The sequence below is a fragment of the Dipodomys merriami genome, unplaced genomic scaffold (assembly GCF_024711535.1).
Source record: "Dipodomys merriami isolate MVZ:Mamm:240054 unplaced genomic scaffold, mDipMer1.0.p SCAF_328, whole genome shotgun sequence".
Classification (NCBI taxonomy): domain Eukaryota; kingdom Metazoa; phylum Chordata; class Mammalia; order Rodentia; family Heteromyidae; genus Dipodomys; species Dipodomys merriami.
Genome location: NW_027204804.1, coordinates 528,945 through 546,827, shown reverse-complemented (window position 1 = coordinate 546,827; position 17,883 = coordinate 528,945). Strand labels below are relative to the sequence as shown.

General features: G+C 55.4%; 2 protein-coding genes across 4 annotated transcripts; both read left to right on the top strand.

Annotated features, from left to right (window-relative positions):
* LOC138841727 (fructose-bisphosphate aldolase A) lies at window positions 1-5,103 on the top strand. Of its 3 annotated transcripts, XM_070042554.1 has the most exons (10): window positions 854-1,001; window positions 1,830-1,994; window positions 2,182-2,314; window positions 2,405-2,616; window positions 3,317-3,371; window positions 3,495-3,655; window positions 3,962-4,045; window positions 4,135-4,309; window positions 4,483-4,682; window positions 4,772-5,103. In XM_070042554.1, exons 2-10 carry the CDS (start codon window positions 1,842-1,844, stop codon window positions 4,865-4,867), a joined length of 1,269 nt encoding a protein of 422 aa, XP_069898655.1. In that variant the 5' UTR covers window positions 854-1,001; window positions 1,830-1,841; the 3' UTR covers window positions 4,868-5,103. The 3 variants fall into 3 exon arrangements, with proteins under 3 accessions (XP_069898657.1, XP_069898655.1, XP_069898656.1); XM_070042556.1 differs by lacking the exons at window positions 854-1,001; window positions 1,830-1,994 and adding an exon at window positions 1-23; XM_070042555.1 differs by lacking the exon at window positions 1,830-1,994 and having other exon boundaries at window positions 904-1,001.
* A 3,063-nt stretch (window positions 5,104-8,166) lies between these two features.
* On the top strand, window positions 8,167-17,758 carry LOC138841725 (serine/threonine-protein phosphatase 4 catalytic subunit). The gene is made up of 9 exons (XM_070042553.1): window positions 8,167-8,262; window positions 8,490-8,658; window positions 13,923-13,974; window positions 15,116-15,166; window positions 15,394-15,495; window positions 15,988-16,161; window positions 16,244-16,370; window positions 17,079-17,268; window positions 17,351-17,758. Exons 2-9 carry the CDS (start codon window positions 8,561-8,563, stop codon window positions 17,478-17,480), a joined length of 924 nt encoding a protein of 307 aa, XP_069898654.1. The 5' UTR covers window positions 8,167-8,262; window positions 8,490-8,560; the 3' UTR covers window positions 17,481-17,758.
* The last annotated feature ends 125 nt before the right edge of the window (window positions 17,759-17,883 follow it).

Sequence of the window (17,883 nt, the reverse complement as noted above, 5' to 3'; positions counted from 1 at the left end):
TTCCGCTCCTCGCCTCGCTGCAGGTGGGCTGGGGCCGGGGGTAGGAAGGCGATCGGGCCCCAGGCCTGGAAGAACGGGAGGCCAAGCACGGGGGAGGCGGACAGCTCGGGGGCTGAATTAATTCTGGAGAAGGAAATCAGGCCCCGGGGCGGGCGGGGGGTGGGAGGGAAGCCGTTCCTCCGGGACCTGTCCAGGCCACGCCGGGCCAGCCCGAGCCGGCCCGTGCTCCCTCCCGAGTCAGGCTGGACGGAGTGCGCGTGCGCCCGGGGCTCGGCTCCCCGGCCGGGGCCGGGCCGGGCGCGGAAGGGCCTCGCCGCCCCCTGCCGCTCCCAGTGCGCCCACCTGCCGCCCTTTCCCCCGCCCCTGGCCCCGGGTGGGTGGCCGCCCGGAGGCCTCGGCCGGCTCCGCCCGACCTCGCCCTGGGGTTAGGGTGACTTAGGTGGCGCCGGCCGGAAGCGGGGCAGGGAGGAGCGGGCAGCCCGCGCCCGCCGCGTCCCTCGGGGCGCCCCGGCCCCGCGCCCGGGGGGCCCCGTCCTCCCGGGGCCCGCAGTTCCCGCTGAGTCACCGCGCTGGCTCGCGCGGGGCCGGCGGGGGCCCAGCACGTGGGGGGGGGGCAGGGCCGCGGCCCGCGGGATGTGGCCCGAGTCACGTCCAAAGGGGGCGGCGGCGGGCGGGGCCGCGCGGGCGCCCCGCCCCTCCCGGGCCCCTCCCGGGCGCCTCCCCGCGCGGCCCGGCCCGCGGGCGGCGGCGCTCTCGGCTCCTCGCTTGCCATTGGCGGCTTGGTGGCCCGGGCCCCGGCGGAGCCCGGCGGAGGGCGGAGCGGTGCCTTTAAAAGGCCCGGTGCCCGCCCCCGCCCGCCCCCTCGGCGCTGAATAGGCTGCGTTCTCTTGGAACGCGCAGAACCGAGCCCTGGTGACTGCGCTCGCGTGGCTCCGTCTGTCCGTCCGTCCGTCCGTCCGCCCGCCGCCGCCGGCCCCCTCCGCCCACCCCCTCCGAGCCAGGTGAGCGCCCCTCGCCGCGTGCGCGGGCCGGGGCCGGGGCCGGGGTCCGCGCCGAGCCCCGCTCCCGCCCCGCCGCGCGCCGGCATCTCCCCGGCCCTGCTGCGCAACGCCGCCGCCGCTCGGCTCGCTGAGTCATGGCGGGGGAGGAAGCGGGACGAAGGGCCATCTTACCACCGGCTCCTTCTTATATCCCCCCCACCAAGGGACTCCCCCCTCTCTCTGATGCAAAGCATTAGGGGTCCTTTCGCTCCCCCTGGGACCCCGGTTGGCTGCCGCCTCGGAGGGGGGAGGGGCGCCCGCCCGCCCGCCCTGGCCTCCGAGAGGAGGGGAACCCCCTCTCCGCACCCCCTCTCGCAGCCCTGGTGACCCATTAACACCTTCCCTGTCTTTCCTGATCTGTGACCTTGCTTCCGAGCTGTTTTCTGCCAGAGCCACACGCACTTTTTAAAGAGAAGGGGTGGGGCGCTTGTCTCTCCACCACATCCCCCAGTTAGGTAGAACCCCTCCCCTTCCCTCTCACTTGGGGCTTTTCCCCAGTCTGATTACCCTCGTGCCTTTCCCCTAACAGGGCCCCCCCCCCCCCGTCTGACCTTGGGATGTCCTTGAAGCCTGGGCCAGCCCTGGGATTCTTGATTGGAATGGATAGGACATCAAACTGGCAGTCAACATCTGGGTTCTAATCTCAGATCTGGCCCTTGGGTGGCTGTGTGGTTCCAGCACAGATCTTTCTCTTCTCTGGGCTCTTTCAGACGAACTTACTGGGCCCTCTTGCCCTACTCATGCATGATCTTTAAATTCTGAAATACTCCGGTTCAATTTTGTTTCTAGGAAGGTGACCCCATGGCAATGCGCAGGCCAGAAGGGTCCAGCTTCAACGTGACCCGCATGTCTCTGGCTCTGGCTGTTTCCTTTCCCCCAGTTGTCAGTGGGAGAGCCCAACCTCAGCAGGGCACCACCCAGCCCACCACCCAGCCACAAAGAGAGTTAGGAAAGGTACAGGTGGAGGCAGGTTTAGTATAAAGAAGAGCCGTGGATTAGGACATGCCCCAGGACCTGCCGGGTGTGGGGCAGGGGAGGTCTGGGAGGTTGGGAACCTCCACCCTGACCTCTAGGTAAGGAACCCTGACCCTGAGAGCTTATGGGAACATCCACCTGACCAGGCCTTGCTTCCTCCACCCAGGAAGTTGGTGTCACCAGCACCATGCCCTACCAATACCCAGCGCTTACTCCGGAGCAGAAGAAGGAGCTGTCGGACATCGCTCATCGCATTGTGGCTCCGGGCAAGGGCATTCTGGCTGCAGATGAATCCACCGGTGCGGTGCGGGCAGGAGACAGGGTGGTAAAGCCAGGATTGGTAGTGACAGGTTGATCCTCTTAACCTTCCCTTGTGACCCTGTCTCCAGGAAGCATTGCCAAGCGGCTGCAGTCCATTGGCACTGAGAACACCGAGGAGAACCGTCGCTTCTACCGTCAGCTGCTTCTGACCGCCGACGACCGAGTGAATCCCTGCATCGGAGGGGTCATCCTCTTTCATGAAACACTCTACCAGAAGGCGGATGATGGACGTCCCTTCCCCCAAGTTATCAAATCCAAGGGTGGTGTCGTGGGCATTAAGGTGAGGACGGAATACTGGTCAGGGGTCTGGAGACTTGTGTGCAGTCCACTCCAGACTTCTGGAACTTACTAGTCTCTTGCCCCTTTAAAAAAAAAAAATTGGGCTGGGAAGGTGGCTCTGGTAGAATGCCTGCCTTGGATGTGTGAGACCCTGGGTTCGATTCCTCAGCACCACATAAGCAGAAAAAGCCGGAAGTGGTGCTGTGGTTCAAGTGGTAGAGCGCTAGCCTTGAGCTGAAGAGCTGAGGGATAGCGCCCAGGCCCAGAGTTCAGGCCCCATGACTGACCAAAAAAAAAAAAGTTTTTGTGGTCCGATAGGTGGCACCCAGGGCTCCTCTGAGTTAGCCTGGGGATAGGCTAGCCCACCTCCGATGGCATCTTTCATTTTGCAATTCTAAGAGCAAGTGGAGGCATTTTCTCATTTTACAGATAGAAATCTAGAGGCTTGGGAGGTGATGAGATGGTTTGCTGCGTTGAAGGTAGAGCCAGGTCCCTTTGATATCCAACCCATTAATGTTCCTGTCAGATACTGTCCCAGCAGGTCCTGCCTCACAGGTCTGGGTGTTATGGCTGATGACACTGTTAGTGTGCCCTCTGAGAGGCAGGAGAGAGGTCAAGTAAATTTTGGGGAGATGGCGGGGGGGGGGGGGAGGCGCGTAGAGTAGGACAGTGCTTTAGATCATCGTTTCTCATCCCAATAGGTGGACAAGGGCGTGGTGCCCCTGGCTGGAACAAATGGCGAGACCACCACCCAAGGTGAGGACTGTTGAGCCCCTTCCTTTTCCCACGCAGCTCGCCAGGCTGGGGCTTAGCTTAGGCAAGAGTAAGTGGAGCCCCACGGCACATTTCCTCCATGTTCGGTCCTCGTCTCCTCTCCAGGGCTGGATGGATTATCCGAGCGCTGTGCCCAGTACAAGAAGGATGGAGCTGACTTTGCCAAATGGCGTTGCGTGCTGAAGATCGGGGAACACACCCCCTCCGCCCTCGCCATCATGGAAAATGCCAATGTTCTGGCCCGTTATGCCAGTATCTGCCAGCAGGTGGGATTGGACTGCAGGTCCTACCTCATTTGAGTGCAGGCTAGCTTGCTGACCATCTGCTAGGATACCTCCCCCACAACAACTGTTGCCAATACTTAGCAAGTAGTAGTAGGCCGCTTGGAGGCTACTCTGCAAGGCCGAAGGGCAGAGTAGAGATTGTGGGGGCAGAGCTGAGATTCGTTTTGCCCGTAATTTACTGAGCTTTGAAGCCTTGAGTCCCGCATGATAACATCTGGGCTGGTGGCTGTGGTAACTATAGGGTGGGGTTCCATCTTAGGCCTTACAACTCTGTCCCTCTCACCACAGAATGGCATTGTGCCCATTGTGGAGCCTGAGATTCTCCCTGATGGGGACCATGACTTGAAGCGCTGTCAGTATGTAACTGAGAAAGTAAGTGAGCAGTCCTGCCTGGCTGGGTCTGAGCTCTGGAATGATTGGTCCTCTACCCCACCACGTACCTTGGTCCTGTCTGGCTCCAGGTGCTGGCTGCTGTGTACAAGGCTCTGAGTGACCACCACATCTATCTGGAAGGCACCTTGCTGAAGCCCAACATGGTCACCCCAGGCCATGCCTGCACCCAGAAGTACTCGAATGAGGAGATTGCCATGGCCACTGTCACAGCGCTGCGCCGCACTGTGCCCCCTGCGGTCACTGGTGAGGCCCGTCCCCTCACCCACGGCCTCAGGGAGGGGGAGACAGCAGCTGACCATGACCTTGGATCCCAGTCGGTCTGCTGTGAAAGAAAGGCACTTTCTAGCTGCTTACCCCCCCCCACCCCCCCCCCCGCCGCCCCTATCTCTGACTCAAGTCCTGCCCTTGTTCTCCAGGGGTCACCTTTTTGTCTGGTGGACAGAGTGAGGAAGAGGCAACCATCAATCTCAATGCCATCAATAAGTGTCCCTTGCTGAAGCCATGGGCCCTGACCTTCTCCTATGGCCGAGCTCTGCAGGCCTCTGCTCTGAAGGCCTGGGGTGGGAAGAAGGAGAACCTGAAGGCTGCCCAGGAGGAGTATGTCAAGCGAGCTCTGGTAAGGCTGTGGGGAAGGCAGGTGGGCATCTGGCAAGTGGGAGGGCTCTGATGGGAAACCTCACTCTCCTCCTTCCTTTCCCCTCCTAGGCCAATAGCCTCGCCTGTCAAGGAAAGTACACTCCAAGTGGGCAGGCTGGGGCTGCAGCCAGCGAGTCCCTGTTCATCTCCAACCATGCCTACTAAGCTGAGGTGTTCCTAGTAAGCTGAGGTGTTCCTAGTAAGCTGAGGTTTAAGCTGCCCCCTCGACACTCCAGGCCCCCGCTCCACCCACTCCCTCTGGAGGAGTGGGCCTCATCTGGACTCCAGGCTCTTCCCCATCATTCTTGCCTCCTTTGTGACTTGGTGTGTGGTGTTGTCTGTGAGCGCTAACTCCATCACCCCTTCCAGCCCACTGCCAATAAACAACTCTTGAAGGGGGAGTCTGTCTGTTTTGTGGCTTTTAGGGTGGTGTGGAGTGGTAGAGACGGCTGAGGCCAGAAAAGGAAAGAGCCCTTGTCTTGTGCTAATACTCCCTAGGAAGGAGAAGGACAAAATAGTGGGTAGGACCTTCCTGCTCTGTTTCTTACGTGATCAGGGCTTTGAGAACGATGGAATAGTGCTTCCCAGCTGTGCTGGTGCAACTGCTAGGGCCTGGGAGGCTGCAGCCTTGGCCTCACTCGTAAGCCCAGAACTCAAGGGTGCTTAAGGTCACCATGGCAAAGTTAGCTACCCCTGTGAAGGCTGGCCTCTCCTGTGTGCTGTGAAGCATGAGCTCCAGCTTAAGCTTAGTATGTTTTGCAATCCTGAAATTGTACTGTTCCTTGATGAAAGCAGGACATTTAACCTATTACCTCCTTAGCTACATTCTTCAGCTGTTTTTCCATTTTAAGGGGAGTTGATAGCCCACTTCTATGATATCAACTACTGATCAAAGAGTCTGAAAAACAAATGTTGGGCCCAAGCAATATAGCACCTGCCTACCAAGTGCAAGGCCCTGAGTTTAGACCCTGGTGTTGCCATTAATCAGTGGGCCAGCACTGGGGATGTGCCTCAGAAGTGGGAGAATGCTTGCCTAGCATAGCAAGCCAAAGGCCTTGAGTTCAAATCCTGGCACTGACAATGCTGGGATTTAAAGTGGATTAGTTTCATTTAGGCAATAGAACCCTCCATAATGCAGGACACCTTGAAGCTCTGTTGTGGAGCTCAGGCTCCAGGTTAAGAACCAAGCTTCTGAGTTGCATTCTGTGAAGTTAAAGTGAGGGCCCCATGTTTATCCCCTGCCTTGAACCCTTGCCAACATCCAGTCTTGGGTGTAGTAGCAGCTACACCAGTTTATAACTGCTGCAAATCCTGATTGTAATGAGGGAACTGGTTAGTCTTGCTGTTTAATTTCCTGCAACCTCCCTGCTCTTTCCTGGTCCGGGAAGGATCCAGACCAGGAAATATTGACCTACACACTTATGGAATTGCAGTGATCCTCATAAAATTAACTTCCAACTATCTAGGAATTTAGAAACCTGATCTCCTTCCTATATGCACCTTTGCTTTCATCCAAAACCAAGCCCTGGTGGGATATATAACTCAGTAATAAACTAAGCATTTACAAGACTAGATTCACCCCTAGAACGGTTAGAAACCCCCCCCCCCAAACCTGTCTCTAGTACTCAACTTTCAAAAATTTAGAAACTCAGTCTTTAATCCCAGCTGTTAGGGAAGTGGGTACTTTGGCTAGTGGCCAGTCTGGGAAAAAAAAGATCCCCTGCCCCCATTTCAATAAGCTGGACCTGGTGGTAGTGAAAAATAGACCCTACCTGGAAAAACAAAGCTGGGGCAGGTCAAGTTCACTTAAGAAGCTGGGCAAAGGAGCTACCTCTCAGGAGGCTAAGATCTGAGGATCATAGTTTTTTGTTGGTTTTTTCTGGTCATGGGGCCTGAACTCTGGCCTGCGCAATGTGCTTCAGCTCTTCACCTCAAGGCTAGCGCTCTACCACTTGAACCACAGTGCCACTTCTGGCTTTTTCTGCTTATGTGGTGTTGAGGAATCGAACCCAGGGCCTCATGCATGCACGGCAAGTACTCTACCACTAAGCCAACTTCCCAGCTCTCCCCCCCTTTTTTTTTGTGGGTCGTGGGGTTTGAATTCTGGCCTTGGGTAGTGTTCCTCTGCTCTTCAGCTTACACACTACCACTTAAGCCATAGCCACCACTTCTGTTTTTCTAGTGGTTTATTGGAGATGAGTCTCATGGAGTTTCCTGCCGGGGCTGAGTAGCTAGGATTACAGGCGTGAGCCACTAGCGCCCAGCTAGATCATGGTTTGAAGCCAATCCAGGCAGAAGTCCATGAGACTTATCTGTGTGGCTCAACTGGTAGAGCAGCCAGTCTTGAGTGGAAAAAGCCAAGCAAAGGCACCAGGCCCTGAGTCCAAGCCTCAGTACCAGCACACAAAAAATTCTAGTTACTACAAAGAAAATGCAAAGAATATTGCAAAAGGGAACATTAGTGCAAATGCACAAAAACTGGATTGCTTGAAGGTCACAGGTAAACATTTGAAGGTATATGGTTTACTCCGCCTACAAGATACTAGGGAATGTGACTTAGTGGTAGAGTGCTTGCCTAGCAAACCCTGGGTTCTGTTCCTCAGTACTACATAAACAGAACCAGAAGTGGTTCTGTGGCTCAAGTGGTAGAACACTAGCATTGAGCAGAGAGAGGCTCAGTGACAGAGCCCGAGCCTTGAGTTCAAGCCCCAGGACTGGCAAAAATCAAAGATACTAGGGAAGAAGAGGACTTGTGATAGGACAGTTTGGAGGGTGTTTCTGCCTTCATTTTATAACAAGCTGATATCCAGAAACCTGGGAATGGGGAGGTGGGGGCACAGGACACTGGAGCTACGAACAGTTTTCCTGGGTTCAAATCTCAAGCCTCTGACCTAGTGTCCTCCTTAGGAAGAAAGACATTTTCAGGCCAAAGCAAGCGGCGCAGGAGTGTGGCGTGCGAGGGGCTGCGCTGATGCAGGCGCAGGCACGGGGCGGGACGGGCGGGCTCCTGGTTAGGTGCTCAGGCTGGCCTCTCACCCTGTAAGTGCTGGGGCTGCAGGCGTGCACCACCACGCCCAGCCTGAGCGGCCTAACGCCGCAGCTCCTCCAGGATGAAGATCGGGCTGCTAGGTCTTCACTGAACAAATGCTTATGAATGCCTACAGCAATGGCCCTCGTAAACCCTGCTGCTGCCATGGTGGGCCTGCAGTGGGGGGGATGGAGGGGGAGGAGGCGACAAGACCCCCAGGACCCGCCTCCCGCGCTGTCCCCAGACTGAACCGTCCGTGGTGAGTCTGGAGGACTAACGGTCTGGGCAGAGGCGACTTCCGGTTCCTTGCACCTCCCCCTCCCCTCCCCCATTCTCCGCCCAGAGAGCGATTGGAAGGGCGCGGCGAGGGCGGGGACGTGTGTATGACGTCACGTCCGGCTCACGGCGGAACTGGCCTCCCTTTGCTTCCGCGGCGGGGCCGGAAGTAGAAGCGGCTGTGGCGGCGGCCCAAAGCGGAGGGAAGGAGGGAGGCAGGAAGCCGGAGAGCCCGAGCCGGGGTCGCAGCGGCGCGGTAAGAGTCGGAGAGCCCTCCAGGCCACCGTCGTCAGCGCGGGGTCGCGGGGTTCGACGGGAGTTAGCGGGGCCTGCGGCCTGGGCGGTGGGACGCTGGGGGTCCCGGCGCCGATGTGAGGGGAGGCCGGGGTGGGGGGCGCCGGGTCAGCCCCAGAATCCAGTCGCCCCCCCCCCCGCGCCCCGTGCGTACACTCTGACCCGCGAGCTCGTCTTCGCCTTCCGCAGGAGACCCCTGTGCGGCGCGGAGGGGGCGGCGGCCCCGACTCTGACCCGCGCCGGGGGGAGAGCGGTGGGCCATGGCGGAGATCAGCGACCTGGACCGGCAGATCGAGCAGCTGCGGCGCTGCGAGCTCATCAAGGAGAGCGAAGTCAAGGCCCTCTGTGCTAAGGCCAGGTGAGCCCGGCGGGCTCGGGGCCGGGGGGGGGGGGGGCTCGGTGCGGGGCCATGCCCAGCGGAGGACTTGGGGGTTTGTCCCATTCTGGAAGCGTCCCCCAGAGGAGCCAGGCTAGGACCGCCAGCCTCGAGGGACAGTTTTATGTGCCGGAGAAAAAGCAAACAAGGATAATAACACTTCGAAAAGTAGTAGAGGGGGTGTTGCCAGTGGAGTAAAAGTTGTAGAAAGTTTTAAGAAAGTCAGGGAGGGTCCCAGCCTCCATCTGTCGAGGCCAACGGGGAAGACTTCTTGGAGCAGCCTGGAAGAATAAGGTGATACATGAGCTATGGTCGGCAAGAATAAACGCCACAGGCTAGAATGTCACAGACCTCGTGGGTTGTAAAATTCTCTTACTGCCCTCAGCAACGCTTAAAGAGAGGTAGGTGGTTTGTCCCCATTTCAGAAGTGAAGACTCATTGTTCAGTTCCTTCAAAGTGAAGCTAGTTTTTTGACCTTTTCTCAGTCCCTGCTGCACCAAGATGGATTTGGATTACTGGTTTATTTTGGTGTGAGAGAGCATAAGAAATTAGTAGCACATAAGGCACAAGTAAGTAGTAGAATTAAGCTTGATGTAGAGAAAGGCCTGACTCAAAAGAGTTTAATGGGAATTAGCAGGAAGTAATGGTTAAGGGTCCAGGTATAAGAATAAGAGGGCCTTCCTTTAGGTCGTCTGGGTTGTCTCTGCCTCCTGTTGTGGTGATAGTGAGGTGTGTTGGACTTTATAGGTAAAGAAGAGGCCATTGTGTAAGGTAGTTGTAAAGATTCATTCAGTGGGTTGTGCTTGAGGTGAATTTAGCAGTGTTTGGTAGCATCAGTGCTGACAATGAGCCGGTGTAGTTGACTATGTGCAAAGACGATGGTATATAAAGAGATGAAGCAATCGGAAACTTCAAAGAGAAGGTGGGCCTAGAAGGCTGGAGATAATCTGCTGGCTGACGGGGATACAACTGAGGAAGGGCCTTCCCAGCATGGCACAGTGGGAGTGGAAGCCTGAGACTTGGGCAATAGTTGAAGAGACAAATGACCTGTCCCTTCTAGAGAACTATAGTGGCTTCTACTAGGCTGGTGAACTGTAAGAGAAGAGGTAGAGAACGAGTAGCCATGCCCCATACAAGTTTTCTCCACTGCCACCCCTAGTCCTGTGAGGTTGGAATCATTTTGCTGTGTTGAGCTTTAGAGACTTAAGGACTTGACCCAGGTCATCCTGTGAGGAAGTAGCTGAGCTGGGTTCTGAATCTGTGTCCTGAGGCTCTTTGTTTGACTCTGCCCCTCAGAGACACTCTGAAGCCAGTCAGGGCTGAATTTGATTAACAAGCTATGTCCCTTTAAAAATACCCGACTTGGGGCTGGGAAGGTGGCTCAGTGGTAGCGCACTTGCCTTGCATACTCGAGGCCCTGGGTTCGATTCCTCAGCACCACATAAGAAAAAAGCCGGAAGTGGCGCTGTGGCTCAAGTGGTACAGTGCAACCTTGAGCTGAAGAGCTGAGGGACAGCGCCCAGGCCCAGAGTTCAGGCCCCACGACCGGACCCAAAAATAAAAATAAAAATACTGGACTGATGGGGCTGGGAAGTTGGCTCAAGTGGTAGAGCGCTAGCCTTGAGCTGAAGAGCTGAGGCACAGCGCCCAGGCCCAGAGTTCAGGCCCCACAACTTGACCCCCTCCCCCCCCCCAAAAAAAAAAAAATACCGGACTGAGGCAGTGCGCAGTGGATCACATCTATAATTCCTGCTACCCATTAGGTGGAGATGCAGAGGATCGTGGTTCTATGCCAGCCCAGGCAAAAAAAAAAAAAAAAAAAAGTAAGGGCCTCCATGTCATTCAATAAACCAGGTGTGGTGGTGAATGCCTGTCATCTCAGCTACTGGGGAGACTATGTGTAGGAGCATCATGGTCTGAAGCTGTCCCAGGCAAACACATGAGACCCTACCTGAAAAGTAACTAAGCTAAAAAAGGGCTGAGGGAAGGCCTCAAAAGTTAGAGTGCCTGCCCAGCAATCGCAAGGCTCTGAGTTTAAACCCCAGTATCACAAAGAAAGCTGGGGGCGGGGACAGGCAAGAGTAAGCAACTAGCTGAGCTCTTGTGTTTTGAAAGGCAGGAAAAATCACCCTGACCAGACCAGCTTGTGGGAAGTTTTCGTTGTCCTCGCTCCTTTAGCACTAATTTGTATTTAGGAACTTACACTGATTGCTGACTTGTATTGTTCTTCCCTCCCTCTTCCCCTAAGTCTAATCTTCCTGTCCCTCACTGGCTTGTGCCAGTGTGGTGGAGATGCTGGGCAATGCTTGCATAGCATCTTGGAGTTGCAGATTTTGATAGGAGTGCAAGGAAACAAGGAGCTGTGAAGGGACTGGGCAGAGGGAGTCCTGCCCTGGGGAGAAGTGACTAAACTGAGACCTGAGTTGGCCACTGTTTTCCCAGTCTCAGTCTGAAAGGAGAACAACTCCAGCACTTAGCCATGGCCTGTTGGGGACCCAGCAGAAGCTCTGACTGAAGCTGGCACTAGTGGCACACACCTATAATTGTAGGTACTCAGGAGACTGAGATCTGAGGGGGAAGGTCTTTAGCTTGACAAATACAAGAGATTCTTAATCTCCAATTAACTAGCAAAAAAACTGGAGCTTGGAACTGTGGCTTGAGTGGTAGAGCTCCAGTTGTGAGCAAAAAAAGACATGTAAGAGCCCAAGACCCTAAGTTCAAGGCCCTCCGCCCCCCAAGAAGAGCCCAGAGTAGGGGCTGGGAAGTTGGCTCAGTGGTAGAGTGCTTGCCTTGCATGCCTGAAGCCCTGGGTTTGATTCCTCAGCACCACATAAGCAAAAAGAAAAAAGCCGGAAGTGGCGCTGTGGCTCAAGTGGTAGAGCGCTAGCCTTGAGCTGAAGAGCTGAGGGACAGTGCCCAGGCCCAGAGTTCAGGCCCCATGACCGGACCCCCCCAAAAAGGAAAAGCCCAGAGTATACATAGATTACATCAAACCCTGCGGACCACAAGGCCTCCAGTGTCTGAGCTGAAATTGCTCCTATTTAAAATTATTAAGGGGCTGGGAATGGGGCTTAGTGGTAGAGTGCTTGCCTAGCCTGTATGAAGCCCTCAGTTCGATTCCTCAGTACCACATACACAGAAAAAAGCCAAAGTGGTGCTATGGCTCAAGTAGTAGAGTGCTAGCTTTGAGCGAAAAGAAACTCAGGGACCATGCTCAAGCCCTGAGTTCAAGCCCCAGGACTAGAAAAAAAAAATTAAATAAATATAATAAACACAATGAGCTTTTGAATCTTGTCTTCAGTTTGAATCTTAGCTTTGCCACCATTAGGAGTATGGCCCTGCTAGTCCCTTGACCTGTGAGTTTCTGAAATCATGAGGCTCAAATGAGATTCTGTGTATCCAGGTATAGGCCAGCACATGGGTGGGCACGTCTTGACAGGTGTGTTAGTTGAAGTAAAAGCACTGCAAGGGACAGAGCCAAGATTGGAGTCTAAGCTGCCTTCTCAGACCATGCTGGGCCCTTCCTTGCACTGAGTGGGTTTGCATAGAAGGCCCTACGTGTGACCTTACGGGGTTTCAGGTTTTGAGTCGGTCTGCAGAAGAGTGTCAGGAAACTGGGCTCTCAGATTCTCATTTAGCTACTCCCCAACTTTGTGGACTTAGTCTGGCAACTTTTCTTCAAACTGATTTCTGTACATCTGATGGGAGTGACAAGAGCCTCTCCAAACTGGACATTGGTGGCCCACACTTAAAATCTTAGCTATGGCCCTGGGTTCGATTCCTCAGCACCACAGAAACAGAAAAGGCCGGAAGTGGCACAGTGGCTCAAGTGGTAGAGTTCTAGCCCTTGAGCTGAAGAGTTGAGGGACAGCACCCAGGCCCAGCGTTCAGGCCCCCATGACCAATGAAAAAGACCAAAAAAGCAAAACAACAACAAAATAAAATCCTAGCTACTCAGGAGGCTGAGCCTGGGCAGGAAAATCCACAAGGTCTTTATCTCCCCAATAAACCACCAAAAAGAGGAGCTGTGGCTCAAGAAGTAGAATGGTAGCCTTGAGCAGAAAAGGCTTAGGAACAGCGCCCAGGCCATAAGTTCAATCCCCAGGATCAATACTTGAAAACAAACAAAAAACCATCAGGAAGGTCACTTAAGCAATTGCTATGGAATGACATTCCCCACCAGACTCTATGTGGGGGTGGGAGAGCCCATGTGCTGTGTGGCATCTCAGACCACTGCCAGAACCTCCTCTTTTTCCCAGAGAGCTGAGGCACACTACCTTTGTTGAGGGACAGCTGAACTGCTGTTTGCTGAGCTCAAGGACTTATGGCCTAGTGGGAAGAGCTTGGCCTCCCCCAGCAGAGTAGCTGGATAATAAATGAGAGCTGGCGGCCTCTCTCCTGAAGCCAAAGCAGCAGTCTAATAGGCACCCATATCTTCCCTGCCCTGGGACTTACTGAGGCCCTGCATCTGAAGACGGTTGCTCAGTGGTGTGTGTCCACGCGCAGGTCTCCCTACTGTCCTGGCACAGTGTGTGGGCTCCCACATTCACCCATGTGCTTATCATTGGACACAACTTGGCCTCTTTTTTTGGGGGGGGGGTCCGGTCGTGGGACCTGAACTCTAGGCCTGGGCGCTGTCCCTCAGCTCTTCAGCTCAAGACTAGCGCTGTACCTCTTGAGCCACAGTGCCACTTCCAGATTTTTTTCTTTTTACTTATGTGGTGCTGAGGAATCGAACCCAGGGCCTCAGGCATGCAAGGCAAGTGCTCTACCACTGAGCCACCTTCCCAGCCCCATTGGCCATCTTGTAACTGACAGTGATTTTTGTCTGTGCTCCATATCATAAGGGGAATCTGGAAATCCTTCCTGCCTCTAAACAGGAGCTGGCAACATAGGATCAGGCATCTCTTTGATGGATGCACTCCAGCCCTTGTGTTTGGACAGTCTGCTCAGTGGTTGGTTGGTAGAGAGTCAAGGAACAGTCAGGGAATGCTTGAAGGGAACAGGGGCTCTGTTGTGGAGGTGAGCAGCTGGGGTCAAAGCTGGAAGCCTGTTTGGAAGACCTTGAACTGAGGCCAGGGTGCAGTGGAAGGGCGTGGAGGGCTGTAGTCAGCAGACCCTAGTGAAATCAGCCACTTCATTCTTGTCCCCTGGAAGTTTAGGGACCACTTCATGTTCTCCCCCCTGCCAAAAAAGTCAGGAATTGGGCTGGGCCAGCTGTGGTGACCCTGGTCTTCTATTTCCAGAGAGATCTTGGTAGAGGAGAGCAACGTGCAGAGGGTAGACTCGCCGGTCACAGTGAGTATGCTGCCCCTGCTTGGCCTCTTGGGCACGCTTAGTGGGTCTACAAGGCCACTTCTCATTACTGAGAGCCCAGAAAGCCCTGTGTCGTGTCCTAAACCCTTCCTGCCATCTTCCCTCCCATCTGAGATCAAGGTTTAAAGCCAACCTGGTCAGACAAGAGACTCAACTCCACTTACCAAAAAGCCAGAGGTGTGGCTCAAGTGATAGATCACCAGCTCTGAGTAGAAAAAGCTGAGCACAAGACCTGGGAATAAGGCCTCAGTTCTAGTTCCAGTACTGGCTGAGGATGGAGCTCATTGGCAGCATTTGTTTGCCTAATGTATATAAGGCCCAGGGTTCCGTCTTGCATATCACAAAAGAAGAGAGGTAATGATGAACTGTTCACCTGGCTCAAGTGTTAGAGTAGCTAACCAATAAGTAAAAGGCCTGGAATTCAAACTCTAGTAACTGCCAAAACAAAAAACAAAACTGGACACTGGTGTCTCATACCTATAGTCCTAGCTACTAAAGAGGCTGAGATTAAGGTTGAAGTTCCAGGCCAGCCCAGTCAAATTAAAGTTTGCAGGAGCCTAACTCAACACAGAAGTCTTAAGTGTGATGGTGTGCACATGCCATTCCGTGACCTCAGGCTCTCATGGAAAAATGAGACCCAAGTTCAGAAATAATCAGAGTGAAAAAGGCTGAGCCATAACTCAGGTAGTATAGCTCCTGCCTAATCAAGCACAAAACACACCCTGAGAACAAATTCCAGTACTACCAGAAAAGAAGTAGGAATTTTATTAGGAGGAAACTTGGTTGGGGGCAGAAGGACTCTTAACTTGGTGAGTGGTTCTAGTCACATGTCTCAGTGGCCTTGTCAGTAACTTTATGCTGGGGATTTGAGGGGAGTTGAGAGAGGGGCCAAGTTGTCAGAGCTGTGGGTCTCTGGAAACTTAATACTGCTCTTGCTCAGAGCAGTTAACACTCGCTGTGGGGGGACATGGGGCGGGGGGGGGGGGGAGGGCAGGGAATGGTAGTTTGGGACTTGAGACAAGTGGTGAAAGTGTTTACATTCTCAAGTTTCTTATGTTAGACCCTGGGGACAAAAGGACTGTCCCTTTGTTCACTCTGAGTGTCAGACTTTCTTCCTTTGCAGGTGTGTGGCGACATCCACGGGCAGTTCTATGACCTGAAGGAGCTGTTTAGAGTGAGTGGGGAAGCAGCTGGGAACGGGCTCTGGGGCGGCCAGGGGTCAAGCCCCACGGGCTGAGCGGAACTCCTGCTTTGCTGTATGCAGGGCTCAGAAGTCGATGGGCCTTGGGCAAAAGATTGGCCTGGACTGGATGAGACCTGGTCATTGTGTTGGGAGGGTTGGGGTGGGGGGATGGGGGGTAGATGGTTCAGGTCCAAACAAAACCAACTCCCTCTGTCTAGGTGGGTGGCGATGTCCCTGAGACCAACTACCTCTTCATGGGGGACTTTGTGGACCGTGGTTTCTACAGTGTCGAAACTTTCCTCCTGCTGCTGGCACTCAAGGTGGGAACGAGTGGCCACCTCAGTGCCCTGCCTGCTTCCTCCCAGCCCTGTCCCTGTCTGTCCACTTGCCACGCCCGCAGCGGGGCAGTCCAAGAGGTCTTGACCTCTAATAAGGCCATCCAACCGGCCTTGGGGGGATGACACCAGCCGGGCACAGTGCCTGGGTGGGAACAGAGGCTCTGTGGTCGGGAGGTGGCCGCTGGGCCACAGGATCCATTGGTGCGAGGTGATTGGAGCCTGAGGGCCTCAGGTGTGTGTGTAGACTTGGCTTGGGATCTGAAGTTTGAAAGACAAGCCACTGTGTTTGTAGCTGGGGGGCTTGGGTGTCCGTCCCGTGGGGGGGATGCAGCACAATTTAGGTAAGAGATGGCACAGGTGTGGGCCAGGACGGTGGTGGTGACCGCGAAGATGAAGGACGTGTGGACTTAGGAAGGAGACAGGTGGAGGGCCGGGCTGCAGCCAGCCCTGGTGTTGGTGTTCCGCCGCTGCTAGGTTCGTTATCCTGACCGCATCACCCTCATCCGAGGCAACCACGAGAGCCGCCAGATCACGCAGGTCTATGGTTTCTACGACGAGTGTCTGCGCAAGTACGGCTCGGTGACCGTGTGGCGCTACTGCACTGAGATCTTCGACTACCTCAGCCTGTCGGCCATCATCGATGGCAAGGTAGGCTGGCTCCTCGGGATCGGAGAGCGAGGGCGCTCCTGGCCGACACCTCCCTTCCCTCTGGTATTTGTCTCCCTTCTAGATCTTCTGTGTGCATGGGGGCCTTTCCCCCTCCATCCAGACCCTGGACCAGATCCGGACAATTGACCGAAAACAAGAGGTACCCCATGACGGGCCCATGTGTGACCTCCTGTGGTCCGACCCTGAAGGTGAGGCTGGGCAGGTGGGTGCCCTTGGCCAGGCTGCTCCGCGCTTAGCTTGGCCAGGCAGACTAAAGCAAGTGCCTGAAAGGCCAGTTAGACTGGGGAGGAGCGGGACAAAGCAAAGCCACACTTGCCGCATCCTCCGCCTGCCTGCTGGACCTGTAGAGAACCGGCAGCATGGGGGGCGAGTGCGGGGACCGAGCGGTAGAAGCATGCGTACTGAGGCCGAGGGCTGGCGGGGCCGGGGTTCCTGGCTCCCTCAGTCGGAAGGGTCTTCAGAACCTCATAGCACTAGCTTCAGAGGCCAGGCCCCCAAAAGGGTCGCTCCCTGAAGACCCCCTCATTTTGTAGGATTCCCTGCCAGCAGGGGACAGAGCTGAGATGTAAAATCAGCTCCACTCCATCCTGCCACTCCAAGATGGCCTTAGCATGGCTGCTGTTTGGCTGGGTCCCTCCTGGCCCACGCCTGCCATTCCCAGCCTGGCCTTTGTGAGCCTCCCTGATGGAGGAACAGGGTGGTGTGTGTCCCTGTGAGCAGGCAGACCCCACCCCGGGCCTTCTGGGTGGAGCTCACCTGCCTTGCCATTTGCCATCCGCTCTCCACAACCCCGTAGAGCCTCTGGTCCATAGAACAGGGTGGTCCCCTCCGGGGCAGCGGGCGAGCAGAGATCTTGAGCCCCGCCCCCCTCCCCCCATCCTTGCCTTGCACCTCAGATACCACAGGCTGGGGTGTGAGCCCCCGGGGGGCCGGCTACCTGTTTGGCAGTGATGTGGTGGCCCAGTTCAACGCAGCCAACGACATTGACATGATCTGCCGTGCCCACCAACTGGTGATGGAAGGTTACAAGTGGCACTTCAACGAGACCGTGCTCACTGTGTGGTCCGCACCCAACTACTGCTACCGGTGAGCTGGCGGAGCCACGTGATCGGGGCGGGCGCAGGGAAGGGGATCTGAGTCGGCCCCTAACCGTTGCCCCTGTGTCCAGCTGTGGGAACGTGGCAGCCATCTTGGAGCTGGATGAACATCTCCAGAAAGATTTCATCATCTTTGAGGCCGCTCCCCAGGAAACACGGGGCATCCCTTCCAAGAAGCCCGTGGCTGACTACTTCCTGTGACCCCTCGGCTTGCTTCTCAGCCTCTCTGGCCCTTGGACCACTGTGACTGCCCTCTCCTCAGTTGGAGGCTGGGCGTGGAGGGGCTCCCAGCTCTGCTCTCCCCAGGGTGAGGACTTTATCGGGAGAGATTGGAGCCTCGGCCCCAGGCTCCCTTCTCCTTTCTCCCCACTCAAACCATGAAGTTTTCAGTCTTTTTTTTTTTTCTTTTTTTTTGTTTGTTTTTAGATAAAAGTTTTGAGAAAAAAAGAAAAAAATTCTAATAAAAGAAGAAAAATAAATGGTTTGGGGGTTTGTGTCAGGCTTGCGTAGGGAGTGGAGGAGCCGGCCTGGGACATGGGGTACGTGCTTCAGTCTAGACTGCTAGGAAGTCTGGGTGCTCACCCAGAGCCTTCGTGTCCCCCGC